Here is a 25,107-nt window from a genome sequence, read left to right as displayed (position 1 = left end):
TTAATGAGTTATTGACAATTTTCTCAATATTGTTTTGCAGATCAGATGTGAAGTAAACAATCAAGGGCAAACAATGACGAAGGAGATGCTATAAACTAGATTTCCAAGATCAAGACCAAAGAATGGAATTCAAATGGTATAAGGAAAGATGATGTTCACAGATGAGGAAACGCAACAAAGGACTTCATCACCTAAAAAGAATTTTAAGAAAACAAGGAATGGATGGACAATCAAAGATTTCAAAAACATCTTCCAAATTTCAAAGATTACACTAAGTCCAAAACCTTGGAATAGAAAAAATTCAAAAGAAAAACTTAAGGACGATACAATCTGGGAAGATTTTTCCAAAATCTCAAATTCCAAAAACTGAAAAAGAATTGTTCAAAGCCAAAGAGGTGTGACAACCGTCCATTTCCACAGATCAAATAATTTCAGGGTAAGAGGTGCTTTGATCTGTTCATTTTCCATTGCTTCTCACTGGATAGTTATTGTAAACCCTAATTAGGGTATAGCTGTCTAAATCTTGGTAATGAGCTATAAAAACTGCTTCAGTAAATTCATTGTTCAATTGTTGGTGAATTAGATATCTTTTGCAAGTTGCATGATTTCTTCTTTCTCACTCAGAGTAAATTGAATTTTCCTATGCTCCACGGAGTTTCCGGGACGGGGACGTTTTAGGGGACGGGAACGTGTTTCCGGTACGGGTACGGGTCGAAGCCAAAATTTAGGGGACGGGACCTCAGGGGACGGCTATAAAATATAGGGAATTTTAAATTTTTTATATATGGAGAATTAGACTTCTTTAGAGATATATTTCTGATATGCATACCATAACAATGATAAATCATAACATTGATAAACCATTCACCATAGAATACATGGAAATTGAAAACTATTAAGATTAGAATCAAAATGAGAATATGATATGATGATATATCCGAATATCGCATACAATTAGCAAAAATGCCCAAAGGCTCCAAGTATCAATCTATCATCATCATGCATGAAATGAAAATCAAAATGACACAATGAAAGTAAATACTAGAAGTGTAAATGAGATGTCCAACTCCATAATAATCAAAAGCAATAATGTATCTGAGTATCTGAAAAGCAGAAAGCCAAATATATGGCTGTCCTCTAGGAATCTAAATCTCTATCTAAATCAAGATCATCATCAATCTCATCCTCTGAATCACTGGCAGGGGTAGGCAGAGGGTCCTCATCCAATGGAACTCCAAGCAGCCCTGGGGGTGTGTTATCCTCATCAATCTGCAATGCATCCTCAGGATTAACATCCCAACGTAGTGCTGGAGTCTGTCAATACTCAAGACTCTGTCGCTCCTGTAGTCGCAATACACTATGAACAGCCACAAGCTTCTCTGATCGTCTAGAGGTAAGGTTGTTCCTCTTGACCGATTGAATGAAGCTATATGTAGACCAATTCCTCTCTGCAGCAGAGGAACTCGCAACCTGTGAGAGAAGACGGGTGGCAAGGGCTTTCAGCTCAGGTGCATCTCTACCATGCCATGTCCACCATCCAATCGGGTCCTTTTGAGCTAATGTAGCTCTATCAGTCCTCGCCTCTGGTCTACCAAATGTTGGACCACGAAGATTGGCAAAGTCAAGCCATTGCCCTCGAATTTTTGCAGCATCCTCTGCACTATACATTTTTGAAAGGGCCTTGAAGAAGCCGTCCTTCACCTATATTGAACAAACAAAAATTAAGAAGTGAGAACTTAGAGTTTATAAACTTTACAAATAAAATAAAATATTTAAAAATGTATTATAAAATCAGAATTCTTTAATAAATTAAACTCACCTCCTCATCATTAGATGGAAGCACTCTCCCAGGCCTTGGTGCATACCATTTTGGATTGACTGCATAGGCTGCCATATGAAGTGGGTTGTTCATAGTGTTCCACCTTTTCATTACAATGGGCTTAAGATGCTCCTCGTAGAACTCCAAAGTAGGTTCCTTATCTTTAACAGCTTGCTTGATCTGCCCAAGCATGCTATCAAAAGTCTCATAAATCTCTCCAAGGCTAGGAGAGTCAGTATCAGCATATCTAATGACCTGCACAATAGGGTCAATGAAGGAGCAAATGTATCTGCAAATGAAAGAAAATTGCAAGTGAGAAACATAATATGTTAAAAAAATCAGCAAGTGCTTAAATCAATTTTTTTTTTTTATTAAATCAGCAATAATAACAATTATGATATCCACCAATTCTTAAGTTTCTTACCTCATTGTGGTCCACCAATGTTCATCTAGGATTCTTCATTTGACAAGTCTTCCATCTGGGGTGCTTGATTCATGCCATCTATTCCACTCTGCATTGACCACCATGGATTGTATGGCCTCTTGGACCTCAAGCATCCTCTCCAACAAAATGAAGTAGCTAGCATATCGAGTCTCCACAGGCTTGAGGAATTCTTTTTTGGAAAATGTCCTAAATAATGCAAGAGATGTGTGATGATTGCAAATAAACATTTGCACGTCTCTAGCCTCAAACACCATAGTCTTTATCCAATCAATTTTCCCAAAGTCCTTCAAGGTGTTATTCAATGCATGTACACAACATGGGGTCCAAAAAATGTGTCTATAGGTGCTCTCTATTATCAATCCAGCTGATTTACACACACGGGCTGAATCAGTGACTACTTGCACAACATTTGAAGTCCCTACCTCTTCTATAGCATCCTTCAAAATCTGAAATTGGAAGGATGCATCCTTCTTTTTTCCCGAACAATCAATGGCTCTAAGAAAATAGGCCCCTGCTGTACTAGTGACAATAAGATTGATGAGTGGCCGATGTTTGATATCGGTCCAACCATCCATGATAATAGAACATCCATCACTCATCCATGTTTGCCTCATATCCTCCATCAAAATGTTTACTTTTGAGTACTCTTTGTCAAGGATAGTGGTGCGTAATTTAGTCTCTCCTGGTGGTACAAATGAGGGACCAGCAGCATAAATATCTTTGCACATTTGTTTATAGAATGAGGAACGAGAAACATGGTATGGTATGCCATGAGCAACAAGAAATCTGCCAATGGACTCTTCAGCTCTATCTTTTGCTTGTATGTTAAATAAATCAGCCACATTGGTATCTCTCTTAGTCTTGGCCTTTCCCTTCCCTTTACTAACAGTGCTAGTGGGAGTCAATGAGGGTGTGGGTGTGCTACTCATAGGACCCCCGGATTTCAATAACTCCCCCTCCACATACAACCTATTGGCCTCAAGTTTTTCTTCCTCCGTAATTTTTTTGCAACCTTTCACCCCTTGCCCACCTATCCATAAAAGATGGCAATACACTCTTGTGTAGCTCCCAAAATAATGCTTCTTACATAAATGACACTCCCATTCCCTACTACCCCCCGAATTTTTCTTCTTATTCTTGTCTACTTTTGTGGCAAATTGTAGGAGAGGTTTCTTAGGGTTGAATGGGCCTTTGGCATATTGTTTTAAGGCTTTGGAAGGGCACTCAAATGGATTAGGCATAGGGACATCTACATTAGGCTCATCAATGGCTGCCCTAGGTCTTTTTCTTGGTCTTTGTAATTGTGACACTTGAGTTTCTTGCATGGCAACTTCCATGCTATCACTACTTCCCTCACTCTCACTGCTGCTCATGTTTTTGCCTTTGGATTTTACAATGATTTATAGTATACTGCTGCAAGTTATAGAAAAAAAAAAATTTCAATGTTCCATTAACATGCCCTCTTTATGTCATTGAAAAAAATGAAAAATGACAACAAACAACAATGAAGTTTGAATCAAACAAAAAGAAAATAAAAAACATACCTAGAATGAAGTAGAAATGAAGGCAAAACTTTCTCTTCCACCTCCAAAACACACTCCTCTTTTGTTGTTGTTGAATGTTCAATGTTTTCCTCTTCCTCTTCCCAACTTGCAAACAACTCCAAATGAGCAATGAGCTCCAACTTTAACTATTTAAGAAGACACATTAGGGTTAACAACTTAACATCCATGTGGGCCCTAGGCGGAATAGAAAAGATTAAATTTTTTTTTAAAAAAACCATTTTTTTTAACTTTTTAACTCACCCATGGCCGGCTGGAAAATAGGGGACGGCGTGGGCAAAAGGGTACGGGCGAGGGACGGGAACGCCGTCCCCGGTACGGAAATCCGTACCCAAGTTTCCTACGAAATTTTTTTTTGCGTTTCGGGGACCGTCCCCTTTCCCCTCAAAAAGGGACGTCGCAGGGTACGTCCAAAATCCGTACCCGCGTCCCCGTTTCGTACCCGGTACGGGTACTAGGGTACAGAGGCAGGGGACGCGTCCCCGTGGAGCATAGGAATTTTCAGGTTGTTAAATTGATGAAGGGTTTGATGATAATGTTCACTATGGAAACAATGTGTTTATATATGATACATGGGAAATGAAGCTGGTTCAAGTAAACCCATACATAATTCTAAACAATTAACATGTTTACAGTTACAACACCTAAATAGAGGCCTATAATAGTGATCCAGGGATTGATACACCGATCGAGTTCTACTATAAATGACTTGGTGGTCCATAAATCACTCATCCCCTTTTGAAACATCTATTATTCAATGACCTGTCAGCTGTCTTTAAGTTATTTTCTTAGTGCGAACAGGCTCTTGGGTGTAAAATTGTATGACTTGAAGACTAAAATCAGGCCTCTCCCTTTATTATTCATCTTAGTACTTATGGCATCTCATTGTAAGTTTTCCAACTTTCAGCCATTCTGCACAGACAAAGAATTGACAATTTGTTACATGGGCATTGCCATATATTTCAACTACAGCTGACATTTTGTGATTATATACCAAAACATTTATCAGCACTAATGAACCTATCAACCTCTTCCGCATTCTGTCACACCCTTACAGGCACATTTAACCCTTATTCCTTCAGGTGATAAAACACGAGTCCCATTATCGATTGTCAATTACAAATTCTTTAAACTGCCAGCTAAATTTCCATTTGCAGATTACAAAATTATATGACTGCTGTACATTAAACATGTTGCTATTAGCACAATATCATTCAGAATTTTGGGGTAACTTAAAACTTTGAATTTGTAACCTTACCAACTTTACAGATCACATTTTGTTCCACTGGATTTTGTTTGAGAAAGACATCAGTCCCAAAAAATTTAAATAAAAACACATATTTTACTCTCAAAAATAAATGCCATGTAATGAAAGGCAAAGTGCGCATACAATCAAATTTGACAAAAGATTCACATAAGCCCTTTGCCAGCCGGGCAAATTGAGGCATGTACTTTCGTTTTTGCTACCATTGTTTCCTCCACTTTCACATGATTTATTGTCTTACATTTTCACTTACATGTTGTGTATACAAGATTAGGGTCTACAAACTTACATGTACATAGAATTTTCAGATGAAACACAAAATTTCTTCCTCTTGGGGGCCCGTTCGAAGAAGGTTCCTCTATGTACAACTAAGTAACTCCAAGTCCAAAGGAACCTCACCAAAAGAACATTGTTTGATAAGACCAGACATGAGCCCAAGGATCCTCTAGGTCGAAGTGAAATATCAACACAAAATCAAGTCTAGCCAGTTAGAACATGTTTTCTCTTATCCACTTCATTCTGCATACCACCCACTACCCTCCTAGAACATACTCATTCTCTACCCCTTCTAAATTTCATCAACAAGGGTAATAATTGATACTTATTGGAATATAAGGCTACTTTAAGCGGTTATTCACATTAAATACATACGTAAATACTTATGAGGTCCTTTTTGAAGTACATACACCCGGAAGAGAGACTGCAAAAGCATTAACCATTAATTTCTTCTCAACAATAACACCATAACAAGTACTACAAATACCGACAGAAAAAAATACAGTCAAATGTTATATCAAACTACAGATTTGATCTGTTTATGTGAAAATTTAAAATTTAGATACTGCATTCAAAATCTCAAAACAAGATGACTGACGAAACTTGTCATGTGTTATATGGGAATATTGAAATATATTAATACAATTTTGTGCATTTGCAATTACAAGATATTGAGGTATGCATCCACAATTTATAGATGATCCACATAAGTGTGTGTATAACCTTTCTTGCATTCAACTCATCAAGTACGACTGCATTCTTCATTCTTATGCAAATGCAGAAACTAATTGTAGAGACAAACAAAAGCGCAAAGAAGAGTTTACCTGCATAAAATGTATCTCCCTCCAACTAAAACAAAGTAAAAGCCAATCGTATTAGGTTTTGAAAGTCCAAATTATGCATTTACCAATCAGACGATGCAACCAGAATCCACACAATGGCAAGAACCAAGATTTATATCAATGCCAATACAAGTCAAGCATCATTCTTCTAAATTCTTTAGTAGACTGGGAGTTGTTAAAAAACCATATTTTTGGGAATCAGTTTTTAAATTTCTATAGTAGGACAAGGCTGAGGGTAAAAAAATTAGAAATAAGCATTTATTGGTAATTCTAAGCAAATTCTAGTAATGTCAAATGAAAATGAACTTTTTCATGTGGTCAATGTAGACACAATGTATTGTCAATAGGAGTCAGGTACTTGGAGATGCCAGAGACTAGTTTTTTTAATATTATTTAACAATTTCCAAAAAATATCATGGCATAGAACTTCAAAAACAAAGGCAGAAAATCAGTAATACAATAACAACAAAATTATAAATAGGTAAACTGAATTTCTCTTAAGAACATTACAATGACAGGAAATCAGTCATACAACTGATGTCCCAGTTGGTAGATATGATTACTACAACTTCCATGGATTTTGGTATCATCTAAAATTTTAGCATGAAACAATATTCAGGTTTATTTTATTTGTTTGCCTTCCTTTTTGCCTTTAATACTTTTTGCCCAGAAGTTTCTGGCAGCAGATGTCAATTTTTGGCCAGGAGACTTCAGAAATGTTAGGAGACAGCGGCCAAAGGAACATATGTATCAAGGCATTTTGGGAGATGTAAAGTACCGGAGACAAGTCTCCAGATTTCCATGATATAATATAAGCTTAGTTACCTGATTAGCAGACCCCGGATATGGATTCAGGTCCGGACCTGCCGGTGAATCCGTAAGGATCCGGGCAGGGTCAGCGATCCTGCCTGTGGAACCCAAGTATCCTGATGGATCACCAGGCAGAATCAAGGATCCAAGCGCGAACCCTGAGGATCCAGCACGAATCCGTGGCAATACAAGGCACAAAAACATAAAATCATGAATGTGAATGTTCTGATTTTCTTTATAATCATGAAAATAGATCAATTATCAAGTATACTAGATTCATTGATGCATACTAGATCACAGATTCATACTATGAAATTATTTCTCTTAGTTTTTAGTGTGTATATATATAGATGAATCCTCCATGGATCATTATTGGAAAAGAAAAAAAATCCCGAATCCACAGATCCGATTCACGTACCCAAATCGGATTCATTTCACGAATCGGCAACTAAGAATATAAGCTTTAAATTGAGAAACACCATTTAGTTCAACACTTCTTTGGTATCATGGGCTCACCAGGCACAGCAGCATTTAAACACAATATACTCTCATTGATTTGTTTTTTCTTCTTCTACTGAGATAAGTAAATGTATAGACCAAAAGAGATTTTACCAAGCAAGCAACAGTAGCATGTCAGGCAAAAAGTCACAAGGATAACATTGAAAAACTACTCTGTACAACATAGTTATCATAGTGTTCTCAAAAAAATTGGCATGCAGTACAAACAAAAAGAGTTTTCACCACACAAATAACAGCAGCAAGGCAGGCAGAAACTCACAAGGATAACATTTAAAAACTAATTTTTACAAGATAGATATCATAGTGTTTGTAAACATTTTAGCATATAGGATGCCTAAAAACATTAGACTAAGCTTACCTACTTAGGATAAATTCCAGCAGAGCTAATAATTTTATCATGCTTAGCTACTTACTGTATTCCCTGTTGCATTGTTGCAAACTCTCAGTGTCCCACAAGACTCCATCATGAATCTGTACTCTGCAATCAAAACTAAAAGAAGATCAAATATCATGTAGATATAAAATTTAAGATTCAGACAACTGATATTGCTTGGTTAACCAAAAAAAAAAAAAGATAAACAGTTTGCTTTCTGCACTGTATTAGTTATTGAAGATAATGTGATTAGAAATTTTAGACTACCAAATAATGCTTGCTGAAGTCATCAGCCACAGACAGTGCATAAAAGCCTAAAGGTTTCAAGGAGGTAGATACCAAAATATATAATCATCATGAAATCATAGCACACTTATCTTAAACTCTCTAAATAATAAAATGCACGATAGATATTGTCTTCAGTACGTGCAGTTGACCCTATTTTTTTAAAATTTCATAACTAACTTCTAATGTTTTCAACTAAACCTGTTATTGGAAGTGAAGAAGAGATTACATTTCTTCATATCATACAATTGATGTTATTTTTGGCATAGCATCAGCATCACAATTCTTCAAAAGTTATCAACCAATGTTATATGCATGCACCTCTTAGGTTATTAAAGATAACATTAGAGTCTTATTTATTTATGATCACTCAAAAAATAATGCAAACATGTAGCACCTTCTTTTAAAGACAAATAAAGGATACTAATAGTAAGTGCCTCACATGTACATAGCACCTTTTTGTTAAGACAAAAACAGGACCCTACAGTGGAATGTCTCACAAAAACGTAGAACAATTTTGTTAAGACAAATAAAGCATCCTATACAGTCAAATGCCTCACGCACATGTAACAGCTTTTTGCGACAAATAAAGGCATATACAATTAAGAGCCTCAAACATATCCAGCACCATTTTGTCAAAACAAATGATTGATCATATACTGATGAAGCCTGGAGAATGCAGATGCTCTAAATATAATACTAATGGATAATCAGACCTGTAAAAGTAGAACAGTGCATTCTCGTGCAACTGCACAGTAAACCTTTTGCAGATGGATATGACATGTTCATTACAACTAATTGATCTTTGCAATCAAATTCTATTGGATTGCCGGTAATCTATAGATGTAAATACTAAAAATTCCAAAACAGTCAAGAATTTTTTGTATAAGAACAGATAAATCCACCTATATATTACACCATACCAAGGAGCATACGACATCAAAGACCCATTACAAGTAGAAATCTTAACAGTCACCAGTTGGCTAAATATCAAACAGGGTACCTTCTTGCAGCAGCTACCTGACACTTAAAGCACCGAATGGATTATCTCATGAAACCTGAAAGCAACCCTGAACAAAAAGTATAATCAGACTCCCCAGGACACTTACAATATCAGACATCAAATCAAAACCTATAAAAAGAAACAAAAGAATCAACCAATTAAACATTATTAAAGTCCTCAGGGATTTTGTTATTGTACATTATTTAGAGTGCATTAAAAACAATAGATTACAAAAAAAAACTCTGATAAAATATCAATTTTCATGATAATAAGCAAAGATCCCATTCAACCTTCAATAAGGTTGTCTTCCACTTCCAAACAAAATTGAATTCAAAAAGTGTATGACAAAGAAGCATTTTTACGTGAAGCATGCAACAAAAGATAATATTTATTTTGCAATGGTACAACTTCTCAGTATATATACCACAATGTGTATAGCAGCATATACTAATACTATCAACAAATCCAATTTATCAGTACTCCACGATGTATTGTACTCCACTGACCAATTATTTGCAACAATCTTAAAAGTAACATCTAAATACTTTCATTGAATACAACTGCGTTCCAATATTGCTTGCAAAAAATATTACTACCAGGAACATTATACAAGGGGAAAACGCCTGTGGCGAGTTGTCTTACAATAGAAACAGTAATATTCCACTGAAAGAATCACCCAGTAGAAAAGGAGCTCCAGACCAACACCATCTGTTTCACCGTTCATCCACGCCAAGAACTCTATACCGCTTGCGCTTGGCAGGGTACAACAAAGATGATAGACCACAGGATAAATATCCCATCATCAGGTGAATAGAATAAGAAAAGCACTAAATTATGTGCCACATTGTCATCTAGCAATTAACTGAAAATTTTACAATAATTGACCATGTCTATCATTGTATTAAAATCTAAAACCTCAATTGAAGCCAATGTTTTGGCAATCCGTTTCACTTGCCAGTGATAAATGGGTGACTCAAGGCTTGCGATACAGTTAGTCGCTTATCTGGATCCAAAATAAAAATCCTTTCCAGAAGATCTTTGAAGTTGGACAACATTTTCGGATCTTCCCCTAGAGAGCTTTGGATAAGACTGCCAATATCTTTGGGTTTGATATTCACCAGCAGTCTTTTCACTGTCTGCTTGATCACAAAAAAAAGGAATCATTTGGTAACGGTCTAGGAAGAGATTCATTTAGGCAAACGAGAATAAGGTTGCCAATATCTTATAAAAAATTTGAAAACTAGTCAAATAAATATTCAATCATTTACCTTCTTTGAAACAGGATCCTCTTCTGTGGCATGAAAGTTCAAGTCCTGATCAAAATGTTGGTCTGTAAAGCTCCCCTGTCAAAGTCAAAGATGGGAATCTATTAAAAACATTATAACGCTGGAACATATGGAGTATCTATTTCGCAGGTAGAATATTTGTAAGGCAGAAAAATCAGGCATATGAAGAAAAACAGTGCTCATCGATTCCTATAAACTATGGCCAAAATTATCATTAACAAAAGACAAAAGACAAAAGACAAGTACAAGAAATTGAACTATCAATGTGAGGCAGAAAGAATAATCAGAGAACAATAGGCTATGTAGTGTTATGCTTTAATAAAATTACAATTCAAATATATAAAACATGTTCCAACAAAGCCACAGTGACAGATCTTTCTCCTATTGCTATAAATTATTTCTACAATAGATATTTGACAGTCTTGACAAACATCCACCTACCTCACCTTTATAAATTATGGCTATGATATATATTTGATAGTCCATACAAACATCCAGCTATCAGACCTGAGAAGGACTTAAAATGCAATTTTATGAAATCGTGACCTGGTTTAAAGGATTTAAAATGCAATTTTATGAAATCGTGACCTGGTAGAAACAAATAAATTAACTATAATGGCACAACCAGATAGAGAACCACTGTGACCAAGGTGACAAAGACTAAACATCATGGCTCACAAGAGCCATTTACCTCATTTCAGTACAAGGCAACACCCTGCTAAAGGAGACTATATCTACAGCACCTGTGAATTAAAAGTTTATTCTGCTCCTCTATAATTATGGTCTAAGTGGCCAACTCCGGTTCTGACGCTGATGCGGGTGCGGGATTCTGATGCGCAGATCCACGAATTTTTTATTTATTTTTTATTGGTTTGGATGCATTTGGGTTCATCTATCTATATACATATATAAGAATTATAGAAAAGTAGGCCATTCCATGGCATGATACTTCACCATCGATAGTTCAACTTCAAACTTCACAAACACAAACTGACAAATATACAAATTGAAATTAGAAGGAGCAAAAAAATAATTTAAAAAATTAATTAAACACATGCAAAATAGTTGCTGAAGTGACTTTGGGCGTCCAAGAGGCCTTTAGATGCATGTGTGCCGTTTGGATGCTCTCAGGGTGCTCCCAGGAAGCACATCCTGGGACTGTGGGTGTTCTTTGGATGCTCTTCAGTGCATCCCGAGAGCACCCACAGTCCCAGGATGCCCTTACTGGGGGAAACCACGCAGAACCAGGACGCATCCACGCACCAGCACCCAGCAATAACCAGAAAGACTGGTATCTAATATTATGGTATAGAGAATCATTAAGAAGACAGGGAATTCACTGATCTTTGATTATATGACTATCATTTTATCAAAGAGAAATCAACCTGAACTACACAAAAAACACCAGTAATCTGATAGAAACAAGCATTTACAAATCCGAAACAGCACGCCAGTGATAAAATATCAGTCATCAGAAAACTTTGACTTATGTGGAAGCTTCACTTCCTCTTCCCTGTATCCACATCTCTAGTGACCATTGTTTCAAAAGTATGTGAGTACTCTCAGTACTCGCTGTTTAATTGCAGCTCCAACTATCAATTGTCTCGAGTTCATATTTTCCCATCCACACACCAAACTTGCAGGCCAAACCACCTTCAACTTAAAAACAGGGCAAAAAATAAGCCTGGCAATAAAATAAATTTTCAGAAGGTTTTTAATGTCCTATGGATTCATTTTGAGGCCTTGAATGAGATTTCTCTGTGTTTGTGACAAGTGCTGAAGCTGGACAACAGACAGTGGGGTCACAACAGTGCATTACAAGCTATAATTGCAGGTAGCAAGCCTCATAATTTAGGAGCAGGTCTAAGAACTTAAATCAAATATTATTGTTCTAAAAAATTTCCCAGGCCTCGGGCTCCTTCTGAACATAATATTTTGACCATAAGAATAACAAATCTGACATTAAAAAGCATAATTCAGGAGGTTTCTTCTCATCCTATGAATTCATTTTCAGGCATTGAATGAAATTTCTCCAAGATTATGCCAAATGCTCTAGCTGGACAACAGGCAACAGCAGCGCAACAGTGAATCATGAGCAACAATTACAGGTCGCAGCCACACAACTTTCAGCATGGGCCTAAGAAATTTAATCAACTTATGTTGTTCCAGTATTTTTCCTATGCCTCGGGCTCCTTTGGAACATAATGTACCTGGACCATTCAGTTTGACAACACCCACAAATGGCACAGACGTTTTTAGTCATAGAAAAACAAATGAATTTGTAATATTCTTATATGTGCATGTTGAATTTCATATGTAGAAAAAATGTGAACTCGCATTTTTGTATCAAATGCTAATTTTGATCTACATATGAAGAAAATCAAAAATGTGTTCCATGAATTCAGTAATATGCAAGTTTGCCAAGAATGTGTTAAATAATTATGTATTTTTCCAGTCTTCAATAATCTGCAGAGCTTTTTCCTGCATGTTTGCCAGGTCAAGTTATGATAACTCACAAATCCTGATTTGTATGGCATCCACATGCCTGTACCACTACAGCTACCCTCATATCTGGAGATGACTAGATAAAACATGCATCTCAAGAACATATCCATTTATAATGGAAACGCTTGGGATGTTTTTATCATTATGATTAGAATCTACATGTAGGCCTTAAACCAGCAGGTTAAAATCAACATGCAGAGACTGCGAAAAGATAAATATGAAACAAGCTGTATAGGAATACTGCCTTGCCAGTTAACAAACAAAAAAAATTAAAAGAATCAATAAGCAGAATCTATGATAACTGTTCATGATTAGGATAAGCATTTCCCAACAGTAAGGTCCTGACATCCTCTAAATATCTTATTCAGCCATCTTGTTCTGATAGGGCTATGAAAAGATAGGGATGAAGTTAGACAAAAGTTGCAAAAAGGCACATTCCACAATTCTGCCTTTTCAGTTGGAGGCAAGCAAAGGATTTTCAACTGCTCACAAAATTTTATTTAGTCATCTCATACTGGGCCATTACAGTTGGATAAAAAACATGTCGAGGAAGGTATATTTACATAATATTACCTCTCTAATTGTAGACAAGCAAAGGGAATTGCAAATTGTTATTGACAGATTAGGTGAGGAAAAGTTTAAAAATGCAAGTTGATAACTTTCATAAATAATAGAATGGCGGCCAAATGCTCTGATCTCACCCACAGTATGGTTGACTCTAGTGGTCAAAGACAAGTTAATTAACCCTGGAAATAGATTCCATGGTTTGTCTTGCATATGACAATTATCTTAGCCTTATGGCTCCTTGTTCATCATTCACTCAGACATGCATGTAGCCTAGACTCTAATTAATTTGCTTAGAAGCATGTTCTGTCTGTTATAACTCCATTAAAAATTAAAGTTATAATACCTACAAAAGAAAGATATAGACACATTAACGAACGCACTTAAGTCTAGCACACGGCTCATTAATAAGAAAAAGCAACTTGCCTATTGCTTCACTAACTGCTTAGTACTCCACCTGTCAACCGGGTGTTGGAGTCTGTTAAGAACACTTGATCGAGGGCAGAAACCCAGATTTAATGTAAATTAAAACACATAATTCTATTAAATGTAATTGTTCTCACCTTCCTTAACATCTTCTTTGGGAAGGGACCCTTCAGCTCCATGTGAAGTCTAAGCATATCATTGTTTGTTGGGCCTGGGAAAAGAACCTTTCCAAGATAAAGCTCAAACAAGCAGCAACCAACGGACCACATGTCCATGGCATGGTCATAAGGTAAACCTAGAACTGCAATAACATTAAAAATCTTAGTAAGTCTTCAAGCCAACCACAACATATTAGCATACTGATATTATGCCTACATATCCTACAAGAGAAAAAAAACCCTGTGTAAGTCAACCTCATGAAACAGTACACAACTTATTATTTGCAAAAGAGACCATACATAAATCAGAGGAGGCCAAGAACTTACTTATTTCAGGGGCACGATAGAAGCGACTCACAAGGTAAGGCGTAATCTCATTTTTCCCAGCAAACATTGCATTCCCAAAATCACAAAGCTTCAGAACATTCTTTGCTTCATTTACCTGCCAAGTGGTTAGAAAAAAAAAAAGGCAAATTAGCACAAACCTTGAGCTAGAATAAAAATTCAATTTGATTGGGCCATGTTTTTAAAACAACCCTACAGATAAATAACACCGTACCAGCATATTATCAGGCTTGATGTCACAGTGCAAAACTCCACAGTTCTTCAGATGCTTTAAAGCAATAAACAATTGTTTTGCATACGCTCGCACTGCAGTCAATTTAAGACCAATATTGCGACCAAACTTCTTAAGAACCTCTCGAAGATTCATGTGCAAAGACTCAAATACTAAACAAAGATGATTCCTATACTTAAAGCTGGAAAGAAATCTGACACAGTGTCGTTTATCTTCAGGGTCAGCACCAGCCAATTTTTTCAATATTATTAGTTCTTCTTGTCCTGCTTTATACCTGTGGAGCAAAGGACTGACATAAATAACAGGTGACCAGGACCAAATCAGTAACCGAAATTGATAGTCTAAAAGTGGAAATAAGCACTCACATTGTCTCATTATTTCGAATGATTTTAATAGCAATCTCTTCAGGCTCTCCCTTCCCAGCCTTGAGATCCTTTGCACGAACAACACTTGAAAACACACCTTTCCCATGGGCTGCTATAATTTCATAGCGACCATCGAGAACTTCCCCTATGCGATAACCTGGAAGTCAAATACCAAGTTACTTTTGTTTGTAGACCAGGCAAATTGTCCAAAGTTTCAAAACAACTTTCCAAGATAAATGGGTCATCAATTTCAAGAATATAAAAATGTAACTATTAAAATTACACCTAAAGTTTTGCTCTCACAAAAGAAACTCACTATAATATCCTTCTGCGTCATCCCAGTTGTCATGAAGACCACTTGTATCGACAGGTAAGCCATCTCCTCTAGCCTGAAGTAAGTAAAATACATGAATAAAGCGGACAAAATAAGCACAATAGTGGCATTGCAGGTGTTAACAATTCAACATCATCTAATCTCGTATCAATATATGCAGCAATCCAAATAATCATGTTTGTGTGATGCAGATAAGAAAATTAATATACAGAAAAAAAACAATAATATACAATTAAAATATATATATTACAATTAATATTAGTCACAATGTATATTGTGATTAGTATTGTTTAACAAGAACTACAATATGATATATATGTGTGTGTGTGTGTGTGTGTGCGCGTGTGTGTGTAAAACTTACAAGAAACGATTGCTATTTCATTCATATTTATACTTGTAATTTAATACTAAAAAAACATTATTATAATGTTGATATTACCGGTTTACGTATTTTTGCTGGAGTCTCTCCAAAGATGTCATCACTAAACATGTCTGCAGCCACCTCACTCTGAAACAAACAAATGTTGTAATTTCTATTAGCACAAATAAAGTCACACATACATAGAAAATTAGTACACAGAAGCAACACATAATTATTAATAACTTAACCAGTATTAATTTCATAAAACAATAATAAGTTCCACAGTAAAGAATTCAAGCAAAAAGGCAATCTTTTCCACAAATAAGACCCAAAAAAATAAGGAGAAGCTTCTAATTACATGCGAGCATGCCTACCTTTGGAGAGCCTTCACCTAGAGCACCAGTACCCAGTGTTTTCTCTGCTGGCAGTATCCCATTTTGTAGAGACTCTTTACCAACAGAAAAGTTTAAATCGGGTACAAAACTATCACTCCCATCCTGTCCATTTTCAGCATGTCCAGTGATCAGTTCTGACTGTCTAATTGAAATCAGTGTAGCAGCCAAGTTTGTCTCTGCCAAATTGTCTGAAGTAGATCTATGAGAATCTGTTGCAAGTTAAACATTTAAATTACATTTGTTTTGAGAAGTGAAAATAAGCATACTTTTCTGCCATATATTTCCTCTCTAAAAACAGAGATACATTCACTAATAAAACATGGTTTAAAGATCAATACCTTTTCCAGCACCTTCAGCTGCTTCTTCATTTATCACTGTCTGTTGATTCTGTTGTCTGTACTTTTCTAGTATTGCCTGTCTCCTCTTTCTGCTTTCCTCTTTAATTTTTTCAACATCATCCTCTTCTTGCTCCGCAAGTTGTAATAAAACTCTCTCCTGGTATTCTTCTTGGTTTTCGTCCTCCCTACAAAAACAGTTTTAGTGAAGCTTCTGTGCAGCTCATGAAGGGAGCCCCAATATGAAGTGTACATATACTTTTAAAAAAACTGAAAGAATTGTACAATTTACCCACCTATTTCTTTCTTTCTCCTCTTTAAATTCCTGTCTTGATTCTTGAAACTTTGAAATGTGCTCTCTTTCCGTTGTTCTGTTTCTTTGTTTGTCTTTGTCTGATTGTCTTTCATAACCATATCTATGATATCTGTCATAACGATCATCATTTCGAGCAGATTTTGAGATTTCTCTTGAATTTGATCTTCTGTCTCGTTGACCACGATCCCGGCTGCTTCTATTCCAATTCATCTCCCTCTCACGAGATCTGGATGTTTTTCTGACTTCCCCATAAGCCCTAACTCTATCTCGCAAATTGGAGCACTGTTCCCTTGCTTCCAGAGACCTTGAACGCTTTCTACCATAGAACCTGTCCCTGTTCTTGTCATGGGAAATGGACCGTTCCCTGTCTCTATGCCTGTCACGAGAAATGGACCAGCCCCTGTCTCTATTCCTCTCACGAGAAATAGACCGAACCCTCTCTCTATTCCTCTCATGAGAAATGGACCGACCCCTCTCTCTATTCCTGTCACGAGAGATGGACCGAACCCTATCTCTAAAACTATCACGAGGAAGAGATGGCAATCTCTCTCTGTGCCTGTCATGAGAAGAAGATCGTACCTTGTCTCTATATTTATCCCGGGAAGGAGATCGGCCCTTATCTTTATACCCGTCACAAGAAAAAGATTGGCCCTTATCTCTATACATATCATATGAAGGCGATGAACCCTTACCCCGGTACTTATCTCCTCCAATTTCAAGGGATCCCGCTCTGTCCCTTTCCAATGGCTTATCTTTATTGAAGTCTCGAGACTTTGAACTTCTCCTTTCATGGTATCTTTCTTTGTACTGATGATCTCTATGATTATCATCAATATCATTTTTAGCACCTGGAGACTGGGGCTGGGTATAATATTTGAGATTCTTTCCAACCTCCTTGCAATCAACACCAATTCTTTGCCATTGTCTCTCCCTGTCACTATCTCTTAATGGAGATAGTGAACAGCCCTGTTTTGTTTGTCTATCTGTTTGTGTATCTTTAGAAGGCAAATTTGATTTCTCTTCTTGCCTGTGTCGTCTCTCATTTTCAGTATACTTCAAAGGAGATGGAGAATGCCTCTGTTTTCTGGACCTCTCTCTCTCATTAAGCTCTAATGGTGAGGAGGATTCATAATGCTTCTCCTTGTCAGAGTCATCTCTGAAATGGGATTTGCTGCAATTCGTTTCAGTATCTCCAACTTTGCCACCGTGTCCACTTCCCGCATGGCCATGCTGAGTCTTTGTATCCATGTTCTCTGACAAAGTTTCTTTTCTGTGCCTTGAATAGGGATGATGATTCAAAAGCTTTAACTCATCCTCTCGAATAGCATCATTTTGTTCCAGTATAAGCGTCCTGTCATCTCTGATGATACCAGTCTTTGTCCCCTCAGAGGGTTGCTGATTCTTACAGGACTGTCCATTACCATCTTCAGATATTTGAATTTCCCTAGAAACCAGATTTGTATGCTGGTCACCGTTAATTGCCATCTTACTTCTATCAAATCTACCAGACTTTGAGTCTACTTTAAAATACTTTTCACCTTTAATTCCATCATATTTGTCAAGTTTCCCTACCAGATTACCAATTATTCCATTTCTATCTTTCATAATCATGTCCTTTCTCTTTTCTAACAGAACCCTCTCAGCGTCATTGTTTTCTGCAGACTTATTGCAACTCTCACTTGCATTTTTTTCAGAAAATTCTGAAATGCCTGTAAATCTATTTTCAACTGCAGCACGTCCATCTTTTAATTCTGAAATTTGGTCTCTGGGCCCACTAGATCCCTGCAAATAAAAGACTGTTATTGTAATGCAACTGAAATTATTAAACAGATAGCATCTCGATTATAAATACACATACATGGTAAAAAGAATGTAACCACACACAAGCTTGTAGAGATTTAGCTAAAGGTCATAAAGAAAAATGGGGGCACATGGTCACCATGGCTTTGAGCAAATATAGTTAATGTGAGAGAGTTCAACATAACTATTACTGGCAGAGCTTTTGAGAACAGCAGACATAATTAAAGAGTTCAGATGGAGCTCAAAAGTGGCTTATACTTACAAAAAAAAATAGTGCATCAGCTACAAAGAACTAAATTTCTTTACATTGATCGAAGAAATACTATTGAAGCCTTGTTAATAATATTCAACATTTTTTTTTGTTGAAATTACGCCAAAAACAGATTATTTCAATCCACTTGCAGAGTTTGATAACCCCAACAAATGATGATAACAGTGATAGTGAATAATAACATAGCAGCAGCAAAATTTTGAAATAACTCCAGTATAATTTGAGATAAGTTCAGGATTTCAAGATGACAAAGGTAAATATGTGCAGATCTAAGTACTCTGGGGTGGGCTGGATGGTCAAGCTGCTGGAAAACACAGACGATGATCGCAAGGGCAGCTCATGCAGATGAAAGTTATATTGATGTTACAGTATTGTGCGCGTGCGTTGTGAGAGGGGGAGGCGTAGCATTTACGGTTGTGGTACAGAGGTGAATCATGCGGAATTTAAGACCATTATTGTCTTGGTCGCTAACCAAGACTCCCCAAACTATTGGAACCTCATTCGAACTCACCATAACCCAGAAAAGAAAAAAAGAAAAAGGAAATTGCACGCAAGGTCGCCAAACTAATACGGCCACAAAACTTCAGTGATTAGTGAAAAAGCAGAGAGCAATGTGAACTCAATTTCCTACAATAACAATAAGTTATTAGCCCTGTATCAGATATTAACCATAACTAGGTACACGTCGAACTTAAAAATTGGAGGGCATTCGAAAAAAATTCTAATACGAAGGCCAAAAATAATGAAGTACCTTAGATGCGGCTGACTCAAGCCCCCTAAAGATTGAGCCGGACTCATCAGGCTGTATTTCCCCAGACTCCATCTCGGAAAGAGCAGGATTTACTCCATCTTCTTCTTCGTCTTCCACGATTTCTCCTTCTTCCTTCTCATCATCATCATGAGCAGAAACCCTAGGAAATCGAAACCCTTGTTCTTTTTCCATTCCGTCTGCGAGATTGTTCTCAGTCTCGTCACCGCGTTGTTTCTTGTGGTGGTGGTGTTTGTGCTTGTGATGGCGATGATGATGCCTGTGTATATCCTTATCTTTATCCCTGTCCTTGTGATGATGGTGTTTGTGCCGCTTGGAGGACTCGTATGTGTCATCTTCGCCTCTCTTCCTTCGCGTGTCTTTTCTGTAGGGCTCCGCCTCCATGTCTGCTGCTTCCTGCGCGCTCATCTTCTTCCTGAAACAGGGATGCCGATCTGATAGACGAACGCAATCTTTACCTTAAACAGCGAAAATCCCAAATAAAATAATAATAATAAACAAGTCTCTCTATGTTTTGACAGTATCGGTGGAGAATGACTAATAATTGAGCCTTCGGGCTTCTGCTTTCATCTCCTTCGCATAATGAGACCAACCACGTGCTTCAACTCATTTTGTAACAACAAATTCAATTTTCCTTTTAGTTTTGTGTTTATTTCGGCTGAATGGTCTAATACGTTGACATATTACAATTTGAGAGTTTTTTTAATTGATTTTTGACTTATATAGGGAATAAGGTGGTGGTATTTTTTCGTGTTTAATATTGTGGTTAACATCATAAAGATTTAAATTATTGAAGAGGTTGAAGGGATTGAAATCATGTAGGTCATGAGTTCATAAATAGATACAAATAAAGGATGTGGGTTGATTAAGTAAATCATTCAAATGAAAGTGGGAAAACAGATTGAGTTGGCCTAGTGGTGGAGAACTTGTACTCTTGAAAGAGAGGTCACAAGTTCAAATCCCATTGGGGGGTAGGGTATGTACGCCTCGTTTGTAGCGCCAAGCGCCTCTCGAAAAAGAGTACAAGGTAGTCCCATATCACTGTCACCATATGTAAACCCAAAAACTATGGCATAGTGTCGTGGACTATAAAACCACCTTTCCTTACCTTTCCTTTCCTTTCCATATTACACTTAAATGCCTTCTTTTAGGTTTCCATTAATTTAGTGGTTATATCCTCAACCACCCTTACTTTATGTTACCCTTACTTTATGTAAGATAAAATTCACCTATTTGAGTTGAAATTCATTTTCCACCTATAGATTCAAAAGGAGTTTCAAGAATATTATGGGGGGATGTATTCGAGGAGGATTCATTCAATATTCTACACATAAAACTCTATTTTGAAAACTTGGAGTTGAATAACCAAATACAACATAATTCAAAATCATAAGACATAACAATAGTTGTTAGGTTGTTAGATATGATGTATTCAATCAAGCCAAATTATATTTAATACCTTCTTGTAGATATTGCACAGTAAGGATTGTGTTATGCACTATCTGCCTACTCAGATAATAAACATGGGTATCATGTGTTATGTTAAGTATAATTCTAATATAACTTGTTTCCATTTTCATATATATGCAATGTAGACCAAATAAAATAGTTAATTGATCATTCTAGTCAACATAGTTTCAACATATAAATCTCATAAGAAAGCCAAAAAACTCATGTTTTACTTCTATAAATTTGGTTTGTGTGGACTCTTAATGAACTACTTGTTTGATTTTCCTTACAAGTTGCTTTAGCAATGTGGAAGCTTATGTTGAGCCAATTAGTGCATAGTTTGGTTTGAAGGATTTACGAAACTCAAAGTTTGATCCTTACCCTCCTCTCATTTCTTTTATATTATCATTAATACTAAATTAAAAATATATATAAATGATAATATAATTAGAGCATAAAATTTCTTAATATTTACTTTGGTACATGTATGGTAGCTTAGCTTTTGTTAGCTATGTATATCTAATATTATCTACATAGATATATATATATATATATATATATATATATAATCATACTAAGTTATGAGTGTTAAGGGAGCCTTATGGAAGATTAATTATTTTTTCTTTTCAATGAGAAAATTGTATTCTTCTTGTACTTATATTGATCTATGTCCAATTGTAATATTGTTATCATGATTCAATTGTTCAATTTTCAAGTCAAATTCATTGGTTATTTTATAATGGTTGGGAAGAACCCATCTCTCAGAAAAACCCAAATTTAATGATACTCACAAAGGTGAAGCATTGGGGTTTTCCAAAAGATCACCCACCCCAACACAATATTAAAACATTAGCCATTTACAATAATCATCTCAAAAAATTTAATGATAACCAAAACTTGTACTCAACTATCAAATTTCTTCTTAGAATGAAAGAAGTCCTAAATAAACCAATCCAAAAGAAAAGAAATGAATAACTACCTTAATTGTAATCTCCTCTAAATTACCTTGTGTTACATGATGTAAATCTAATTTATAATCTTATTAAATAGACTATATATATATATATATATATATATATATATATATATATATATATATATATATATATAATGTAAAAGTCATTCAAACTATTATTCAACGTTCTATCAAAACTTATAAAATCAAATACTCTTGCTTAGGGGCTCCCAAGGGTAGATCCTTTTGTCAGGGATGAAGAATGTCAAGAATGATGGAAAGCTTGGAGATGGATGGGTCTAAGTGCAATTTGACGGTGCATCAAAAGGAAACTTGGGCAAGAGTGGAGTGAGATGTGTCATCCTAGATACGGAGAATAACAAACTATCCATTAGAGTTAAATCTCCACCAAAAGGACCAAATAATGTAGTAGGGTATTTTGCAATGATCCATGCACTTTAGATTGCAAAATGGATAGAAGAAAATTTATCTTCAAGGAGATTCACAAATTGTAATTAATGGGATTCTCAAGGGCAAAATGGAAACATGATTTTTAGATAAACAAACTAAATGCATCAGAAAGTTAACATAAAGTTTTGACGATTATGAAGTCTCTCATACACTACGCAAAGGGAACCAAATAATGGACAAGATGGCAAATATGGGAGTTGGGATGAATGAAAAAATAGAGATGGTTGACGATTTCTCTAAATTGCCCTTGTAATCCCATTTTTTTTTGGGATGATTTTATAATGATGTGAGGCACCTTAGCAACTCATTATATGGTGAATGGCAGCGGTGAGGCATGTGAGTTACTTGGCCAGCAAAGTATAATGGAGAATCAAAGTACCATGCAATCATGATTTTTGGTGATGTTCTTACGAAATTCTCTAGATGTGGGAGGCACTTTAAATGAAATGTTTTTTTTGCAATTTTTGGCACAACCTATGTGTTGGCTTAGTAGGAGAATGAGTCATGGAGGTGAATTTCTATGTGGAGACCCTGAAGCAGAAGTAGATGCCTGACTTTTGATCTAAGATCACACTGCATAGGCTAGGGGAGGTTTTTAGGATACAAGAGGATGAGTTAATTTGCCTTTTGAATAAACTTTTGGGTAAGGAGTTCATTGTAGGAGACTTCCATCCCCCCACAGATATGGACATCTCTTCCATGTTTTGTATGTGGGCATTCCTACTTGCTCAAAATAAGGAAGAATCTTTGTGTAGGGTGGAAATCTATACAAAGCATTTCAATGTTATACAGTGGCTAAATATGACAAAATTTGGTGTAGGTTTCCACACAACAGAGGGTTGATGGCACTATGTGGAAGGGGCGAGGAAGACTTTCAGCCATTCTTGGTGCTTGGTACCTTGACACTGATTGTGGCATTTCAGTGTCATGTAGTGGCTAAATGTGACAAAAATTGGTGTAGGTTTTCACACAACAGAGGGTTGATGGCACTGTGTGGAAGGAGCAAGGAAGACTTTCAACCATTCTTGGTGTTTGGTACCTTGACACTGATTGTGAAGTGAGGGGACAAAGCCAAGATGACATGGATAGAGTTGTTGGAGTGCATGAACCAATGGAGGTCGATCAATGATAGTTGACAGAGGAAAGAAGATGCAAGTGTAAACACACACTAGACAAGGTTCATGAATAGGATGCAGGGGAGATTCTTCAAGAGGTGTCGCTACCTATGTTGGGATGAAAGAAATCCAAGGTGGATATCATCAAAGGAATCATGGTGAATGTAATATGTAAAATATGGGGTTAGATAGGGTTTTAGAATAGTGCACTTGAAAGAGACCCTAAACCAATATTCTATACATGCATATAAATTCTTATGATACAAGATGTAAATATAGGAGACTAATATTGAAATGAAGAAATAAAAAGTTACTTATCTCCGAAAAAATAATCGGTTGAAAACCCTATCAAATAGTCTCAGAAACTATTTATTTTCATTATTCTCAACCAAAACTGTGAGATCTACAAAACCTATAAATAAAAAAATTTGGGGGAAAGGTCAACCTTGACCTAAGTAGACATATTCAACCTTGACCTGCATAGCTCTGATAGAAATTTTGTTCGTGGATCCTGAAAGTTCGGCAAAAAGGATATCCAAATATGCACTGATATTCATTGTTCCACACCTGTACCTGCAAGGAAAACTTTTTCTTTTGTGTGTGTGTGTGTGTGTGTGTGGAGGGGGGGGGGGAGGAGGTGTGGTGGTTTGCCCTTAGTCAAACCCCAATTTAGGAATTAACCTTGATGAAATTGTTGGAATAAACAAAGTAAATGGAATAATTCACCTTGCTTATGTTGAACCCTTGTGGAGGATTCAAATCCTTGAATCCACAAATATGGATTCTCTAAATGAATGTAGAATAGGATGTAGGATGTCTCAAATCAATTGTCTTAGATCTTCAAAACCAATCTTGAATGGATCTTGGATTGGGAAGAGGCTTGAATGGAAATGGATGAATCTTCAACAAGAGGGCTCCATAGAGCTTGAATCCTTCAATGGCTACTAATGAATTTCCTTGATGAATTGAATGCTTGAATGCTTGAATATGGATGCTTTAAGGGTTGAATGCTTGAAGGTGGATGCTTGATTTCCAAACTTGATGGAGAGATTAAAAAGAGATCCTCCAAAAGAGATAGAGAAAATGAGAGGAGAAGGCTTCCTTTTATAGAGATCCAGGGCACAAACTCCTAGAGAGGCTGACATATGAGAAATAAATTTCCATTAGGCCCTTAACCCTAGAAATAGACTTGGATTAAATGAAATTTAAGAGTTTACCATTTCGGAGACTAGAACAGTCGACCTGGAAGTGGGAAAACAATTCTTTCTAAAACCTGACATCCGAAAATCATGGAACCTTGAAATTTGGACCCTGGGCCAAGGTCAAGGTCAACTTTGACCTAGGTTAGGGTTGAGATCAACCTTGACCTTCAGGTCACAAATCTCAGGATCTCAATCTAGAATGCTAGAAAAATGCAGAAAGAAAGTAGAAAAGGGGGCAAAATCAAGGGAAAAAGC

General features: G+C 36.4%; 2 protein-coding genes across 34 annotated transcripts in view; both read right to left on the bottom strand.

The window, feature by feature from the left end:
* Nucleotides 1-20,244, bottom strand: part of LOC149565432 (Protein kinase superfamily protein) — a 50,266-nt gene extending 30,022 nt beyond the window's left edge. For 19 of the 33 annotated variants that reach the window (XM_089818930.1, XM_089818933.1, XM_089818939.1 and 16 more), the window contains exons 1-14: nt 19,643-20,244; nt 16,801-18,602; nt 16,508-16,692; nt 16,149-16,378; nt 15,853-15,921; nt 15,396-15,468; nt 15,080-15,236; nt 14,697-14,988; nt 14,465-14,579; nt 14,117-14,280; nt 10,467-10,541; nt 9,841-10,334; nt 9,199-9,265; nt 7,951-8,015 (exon numbers count right to left, since the gene is read on the bottom strand). In XM_089818930.1, the coding sequence (XP_089675056.1) occupies nt 10,146-10,334; nt 10,467-10,541; nt 14,117-14,280; nt 14,465-14,579; nt 14,697-14,988; nt 15,080-15,236; nt 15,396-15,468; nt 15,853-15,921; nt 16,149-16,378; nt 16,508-16,692; nt 16,801-18,602; nt 19,643-20,068 (3,777 nt within the window). In that variant the 5' untranslated portion in view covers nt 20,069-20,244 and the 3' untranslated portion in view covers nt 7,951-8,015; nt 9,199-9,265; nt 9,841-10,145. Of the gene's footprint in view, nt 1-5,148; nt 5,536-5,741; nt 5,791-6,679; nt 7,177-7,950; nt 8,016-9,198; nt 9,266-9,840; nt 10,335-10,466; nt 10,542-14,116; nt 14,281-14,464; nt 14,580-14,696; nt 14,989-15,079; nt 15,237-15,395; nt 15,469-15,852; nt 15,922-16,148; nt 16,379-16,507; nt 16,693-16,800; nt 18,603-19,642 lie in introns of those variants that run through there. The other 14 variants (XM_089818956.1, XM_089818950.1, XM_089818951.1 and 11 more) reach the window with 11 other exon arrangements.
* On the bottom strand, nt 1,022-2,200 carry LOC149565433 (uncharacterized). The gene is made up of 2 exons (XM_089818962.1): nt 1,820-2,200; nt 1,022-1,701 (listed from the first exon to the last, which is right to left on the bottom strand). Exons 1-2 carry the CDS (start codon nt 2,009-2,011, stop codon nt 1,318-1,320), a joined length of 576 nt encoding a protein of 191 aa, XP_089675088.1. The 5' UTR covers nt 2,012-2,200; the 3' UTR covers nt 1,022-1,317.
* Nucleotides 20,245-25,107: the final 4,863 nt, after the last annotated feature.

This window comes from Cupressus sempervirens, chromosome 3 (genome assembly GCF_028749045.1).
Source record: "Cupressus sempervirens isolate cs-2001-9-10 chromosome 3, ASM2874904v1, whole genome shotgun sequence".
Classification (NCBI taxonomy): Eukaryota; Viridiplantae; Streptophyta; class Pinopsida; order Cupressales; family Cupressaceae; genus Cupressus; species Cupressus sempervirens.
The sequence above is the reverse complement of the archived record's forward strand: the minus strand, read 5'-3'. Positions and strand labels throughout refer to the sequence as shown.

Coding starts and splice junctions, on each gene's coding strand:
- LOC149565433 (XM_089818962.1), bottom strand. CDS start 2,011: ATGCTTGGGCAGATCAAGCAAGCTGTTAAAGATAAGGAACCTACTTTG. Junction 1,702..1,819: donor TTCCATCTAATGATGAGGAG/GTGAGTTTAATT, acceptor TGTTCAATATAG/GTGAAGGACGGCTTCTTCAA.